Source organism: Erythranthe guttata, chromosome 12 (genome assembly GCF_056151865.1).
Source record: "Erythranthe guttata isolate IM_541 chromosome 12, IM_541, whole genome shotgun sequence".
NCBI lineage: Eukaryota > Viridiplantae > Streptophyta > Magnoliopsida > Lamiales > Phrymaceae > Erythranthe > Erythranthe guttata.
In genome coordinates this window covers 17,244,967-17,251,109 of record NC_142544.1, presented here as the reverse complement: position 1 = coordinate 17,251,109, position 6,143 = coordinate 17,244,967, and the positions used below count along the sequence as shown (strand labels likewise).

General features: G+C 48.7%; 1 protein-coding gene across 1 annotated transcript; it reads left to right on the top strand.

Annotated features, from left to right (window-relative positions):
- Positions 1-3,915, top strand: LOC148766636 (uncharacterized). The gene is made up of 2 exons (XM_088827362.1): positions 1-397; positions 449-3,915. Exons 1-2 carry the CDS (start codon positions 1-3, stop codon positions 3,913-3,915), a joined length of 3,864 nt encoding a protein of 1,287 aa, XP_088683488.1.
- The last annotated feature ends 2,228 nt before the right edge of the window (positions 3,916-6,143 follow it).

Here is a 6,143-nt window from a genome sequence, read left to right as displayed (position 1 = left end):
ATGGAAGAAGGAGATATCACTGCCCGGAATTTGCAGAAGGATTTAGATGCAGTAGCTCGCAGTACACCGGCTGATCCATCGTCCGTTCAGAAAGATAAGTCGGGGTGTAGCTTCCTTACACCTGAAAAGGAGGGTCGGATCCCTTTCACCCCAAACAGCCCCTCTTTTGAGTTCCAGGATGGCGAAGCTGCTTCAAGAAGGCCAGCCGCAACCCCCGCTCAGGCTCCCAATGAGCGTACATATACCCGGGACGAGGTGGAAACCATGATCACCGCGGCCATCCGAAACTACACCCAAAATTTACCTCACGATAACCGACTCAGGAGAGATCCCAGACGTTCTCCGAACGAAGGACGAGCTGAGGACGAGGGCGATAGTTATTCGGAAAACCGAGGGGGTAATAGTCATGGTGTTAGAACATAAGTTGACAGCTTAAGACGCGATATAGATGAGTTGAAGGCCTTGCGAAGTGGGCCAGCGCGAGATCTCGTAGGATCTAGCCCTTTCGCTAGTCATCTCGATAGCGACCCTATACCAGCCAACTACCGACCGATCTTATTTGAGTACAACGGCACGTCAGATCCAGTTGAACACTTGAGTCGGTTTAATAACACTGCCTCACTTCACCAGCTCACAGAAGGGGTGAAGTGCCGTGCCTTTGTCACCACCCTAGCAGGTCCAGCCCAAGCATGGTTCGGTCTGTTACCTGCCGGAACCATCCGATCTTTTGAACAAATTGCCAAAGCTTTCATGAACCAGTTCGCTAGCTCGAAGAAGTGTAAGAAGACCTCTCTGTCACTATTCAGCGTTCGTCAGAAGGAGAAAGAAAGTCTCAGAAACTATATCAAACGATTCACTTCGGCTACCTTAGAAGTCCCCACTACCAGCGACGAGGTGCTCATGGCAGCTCTTTCGCAAGGACTGAGAGATGATGAATTTTTCCGAGCTTTGGCGCTGGAACCTTCGCCCGATTTTGACCATCTCCTAGAGAGGGCGTCTAGGTTCATTAACTTAGAAGAAGCCCGGCAGCAGAAATTAGAAGAATCTCACCAACCCGCGAACACACGAGCCAACGAAGTAAAAAGAGTCAAAGAACCACTGTTACCTCGAAGGGATGCTAGTACCCCCGGCCGAGGTATCGCCTCAGACGCTAAGGGATCACGATTCCAATCGTATCAGCCCCTTACGGCTCCTCTGTCCCAGGTGTTGTACGCGATCGAGAAGAGAGCTGATCTGCGGTGGCCTAGGACCGCTCGCGGAGCCCCCCGTCGAGATCCGGCACTAGGTACTTTTTGCCGTTTTCATAACGAATACGGACATACGACCGACGACTGCGCACATTTAAAGGACGAAGTGGAACGTCTCATCAGAGATAACAAGATCGGGGACTTTGTGAAGATAGATCCACCTCGGGGACAAAAGCGTGAAGCCCAGTTTGGGAACCCGCCCCCACCGCCAGCACCGAAAAGAGGGTACATTCAGATGATTTCGGGGGGTCCTACGGGAGGAGATACTCACCGGGCTAGGAGACGTCATCTCGGTAGCCTAAAAAATAATCATGAAGTTTGCCAAATCTCTACACCGAAGTATCGTCAATATCCCACTATCTCGTTCGGTCCTGAAGATGAAGCAGACCTAGATGATTTTCACTGTGACCCTCTCCTCATCACGATTAACGTGGGAGGATACGACGTCGCTCGCGCCTTCGTTGATCCCGGAAGTTCGGTGGACGTCATATCTTACGAGTGCTTCCTGCAAATGGAGCTTGACCTCCCGGTTTTCCCCGTTACCACACCGATATTTGGGTTCACAGGAGGGTCCCTGACGCCGATTGGACAAGTTAGAATCCCTGTCACTATAGGAACTCCACCTCGAACACGCACTCAAACTGTCAATTTCGTCATTGTCGAAGGATCGCCAACCTCGTATAATATCGTGATAGGGCGACCGATGTTACATACCTTTCGGGCGGTCCCTTCGACCATTCATCAAAAGCTTAAGTTCCCAGTTGATGGGATGGTGGGAGAAGTCAGGGGCGACCAAACCCAATCGAGATCGTGTTATGTCGAAATGGTTAAGATAGCAGAGAAAGGCCGACGCGATACCCTCACCAAAGAAGATTTGGGAGACGAGAAGCGCCCCCGGGTTGATCCAGAGGATAAAGTTAATCATGTACAACCCATGGACGAATTGATGACAATCGACCTCGTCCCCGGGATGATGAAACAAACCCGGATAAGTAAGGATTTAGAACTACCTCTTCGGGACGAGTTGATAGCGTTATTGCGGTCTAATGAAGATGTTTTTGCTTGGCAACCAAGTGATTTGACCGGTATATCGCCGCGAACTGCTGTACACAGGCTTAATTTACGACCCGAGTGCAGGCCCGTCAAGCAAAAACGGCGACACTTCGGTACCGAAAAAGACGAAATCATACAGAAGGAAGTTCAACGACTTCTGGAAATCGGACACATCCGGGAAATTCAGTTCCCTACATGGCTGTCCAATGCGGTGTTAGTACAGAAAGCCAATGGCCAATGGCGAATGTGTATCGATTTCAGGGACCTGAATAAGGCTTGCCCGAAAGACGATTATCCTTTACCTCGCATAGATCAGCTTGTAGATGCCACTGCTGGATGTGAGCTACTTAGTATGATGGATGCCTCGCAAGGATACCACCAAATTCCGCTAGACGAAAAGGACCAGCCAGCAGTAAGTTTTGTCACCGCCACAGGGACTTACTGTTACGTGGTGATGCCTTTCGGCCTGAAAAATGCAGGAGCCACGTATCAGCGATTGATGGATAGGATGTTTCGGGCCCAACTCGGACGCAACATTGAAGTTTATGTTGATGACATGTTAGTTAAAAGCAAGAGGCGCTCTACGCATCTCGCCGACCTAGCTGAGACCTTTGCAACTCTTCGTTTATATGGAATGAAGTTGAACCCTGCTAAGTGTGCATTCGCAGTACAAGCTGGAAAGTTCCTGGGATACATTGTTAATCGGGAAGGCATCAAGGTAAACCAAGATAAAGTGGAGGCCGTACTTCAGATGACACCTCCTCGTTCCATCAAGGAAGTCCAATCCTTGGCAGGAAAAGTTGTAGCCCTAGCTCGGTTTATATCGCGAATGGCCGATAAGAGCCTGCCTTTCTTCAAAGTACTAAGGAAAACAGCTCAGTTCGAATGGACCACCGAATGCCAGCTCGCATTCGAAGCATTAAAACGATCTCTTACTTGCCTGCCGATTCTTAGCACCCCTGAAAAGGGTGAAACCCTGTTTGTATACTTGTCGGTGGGCGATGAGTCCATCAGTTCGGTTTTGTTTAAGGAAGTTAATAATCAACAAAGACCGATCTACTATACTAGTAAGATCCTCACTACGTCGGAAAGCCGATATTCTGAAGTCGAGAAAATAGCGTACGCTCTGGTCCTCACTACGCGACGACTCCGGCCTTATTTCCTGTCGCATACCATGGTGATTCGCACAAGCTTACCCCTTCGGCAGACCCTAGGTCAACCTACCGCGTCAGGGCGAATTGTTAAATGGGCCATCGAGCTGGGACAGTACGAGATTCAATATCAACCCCGTACCTCGGTCAAAGGACAGGCGCTGGCGGATTTCATCCGAGAAACCACCAGGATACCCATCGAAAAAGAGTGGAAAATTTACGTGGATGGTTCATCTACAACCTCGGGAGCGGGGGCAGGGATAATAGTTATTGATCCCACTGGAACGGAAGTCGAGTTTGCCGTTAGGTTACCTCGGGTTTCCAATAATGAAGCAGAGTATGAAGCCTTTATCCGAGGTATGGAGATCGCTCAAGAGCTCGGAGCGCGAGTGGTGCGAATATACTCCGACTCTCAATTGGTAATACACCAACTCGAAGGGGACTACGAAATAAAAAAACGATAGAATGAAGAGTTATGTAAATAAAGCCCGAGCTGTGCAAGAAACTTTTGAAGTCTGTACCATGCATCAAATTCCGAGAAACGACAACCAGCGAGCTGACTTCCTCGCTAAAGTCGGGTCGTCAGTCGTCGATTGTATTGAAAGAAAGATCACTATCCTTATTGCCCCTACCCCAACACCGGGCATAATGGTAATAGACGAAGAGCCCGATTGGAGAACGCCTTTGTTCAAATACTTCAGAGGAGAGCGAGCTGGTACCAAGAGAGAGCAGCACCGCTTGGCATATAAGGCAAGGCACTTTTACGTACGGCATGGGATATTATACAAGAGGAACTTCACCACGGTAGATGCAAGATGCTTAGGAAAGCAAGAAGTGAAACATGTCCTGGACGAAGTACACCGAGGAGGTTGCGGAGAGCATGGAGGAGCTCGGGCCCTCATACAGAAATTACATCGGGCCGGATACTATTGGCCCGGTATGAAGAGGGACACTCATCAATATGTGCAACATTGCTTACAATGTCAGAAATTTGCCCCACTCATTCATAAACCAGGAGAAGAAATGACCATCATGAGCGCTCCATGCCCTTTCGCCCAATGGGGAATTGATCTGGTGGGTCCTTTTCCTCAAACCACCGGTAGAAAGAAATTCCTTATCGTTGCAGTAGACTATTTCACCAAGTGGGTCGAGGCTGAGGCTCTGTCTAAAATAACAGAAGATGAGGTCATGCACTTCATTTGGAAATATATCTGCTGCCGGTTTGGCCTACCTCGCAGTCTCGTGTCGGATAATGGTACTCAGTTCAATGGCAAAAAGATCCGCGCATGGTGCGAAGAGATGAAGATAACGCAGAAATTCGTGGCGGTAGCGCACCCCCAGGCTAATGGTCAAGTAGAATCCACAAACCGGACCATTGTCAACGGTTTGAAGAAAAGATTGGACGAGCTAGGGGGAAGCTGGGTAGACGAGCTGCCCTCAGTCCTTTGGTCTTACCGGACGTCAGCTAAAGCAGCTACTGGCGAGACACCATTTCGGTTAACCTATGGAACCGATGCTGTTATCCCGGTCGAGGTGGCAATGGACACACTCCGCATCGCCACATTTGATGAAAAGACAAACGATGATGCCTTGAGGACACAGCTGGACGAGGTCTTTGACCTACGAGAAGCGGCGTATCTACACATGGAACGAAGTAAAAACCTGATCAAAGCTCGATACGATCAAGGGGTATGGCCTCGTTCATTCCAGATCGGTGATCTCGTCCTACGACGAGCTGACGCACTAAAGCACACGGGAAAGTTAGAGGCCAATTGGGAAGGACCATACATGGTCACAAAATGTTTGGCTGGTGGGGGATATGAGCTGGCAGACGAAGAAGGAAAACCATTGCCACGGGCATGGAATGTCATCCATTTGAAACGCTTCTTCGCGTAAAAAAAAAAAAAAAAAAAAAAAAAAAAAAAGATAGAGGCGAGTAAGTCAGCAAAACCGAGACACATCTTGTACAGGCAAACAACCATTAATAAACATCCATTTTCCGATCTGGGCTAGGCCCCGTGGTTTTTTCTCTCCTTATCTGGAGGGTTTCCACGTTAAAAAAGTACTTGTGTTATTTACTTAAGTTATAACTGTGGCGTTAAATCGCGTGTTTCATTGTGGCGTTAACTCGCGTGTTTCATTGTGGCGTTAACTCGCGTGTTTCATTGTGGCGTTAAATCGCGTGTTTCATTGTGGCGTTAACTCGCGTGTTCTACTGTGGCGTTAAATCGCGTGTTCTACTGTGGCGTTAACTCGCGTGTTTTATTGTGGCGTTAAATCGCGTGTTTCATTGTGGCGTTAACTCGCGTGTTTCATTGTGGCGTTAACTCGCGTGTTTTATTGTGGCGTTAAATCGCGTGTTTCATTGTGGCGTTAACTCGCGTGTTTCATTGTGGCGTTAACTCGCGTGTTTCATTGTGGCGTTAAATCGCGTGTTTCATTGTGGCGTTAAATCGCGTGTTCTACTGTGGCGTTAACTCGCGTGTTCTACTGTGGCGTTAAATCGCGTGTTCTACTGTGGCGTTAACTCGCGTGTTTTATTGTGGCGTTAAATCGCGTGTTTCATTGTGGCGTTAAATCGCGTGTTCTACTGTGGCGTTAACTCGCGTGTTCTACTGTGGCGTTAAATCGCGTGTTCTACTGTGGCGTTAACTCGCGTGTTTTATTGTGGCGTTAAATCGCGTGTTTCATT

Excerpts from the sequence above, each read along its gene's own strand:
- LOC148766636 (XM_088827362.1), top strand. The coding sequence starts at position 1 with ATGGAAGAAGGAGATATCACTGCCCGGAATTTGCAGAAGGATTTAGAT. Across the intron at positions 398-448 it reads TTATTCGGAAAACCGAGGGG|ATGAGTTGAAGGCCTTGCGA; the intron begins GTAATAGTCATG and ends GACGCGATATAG.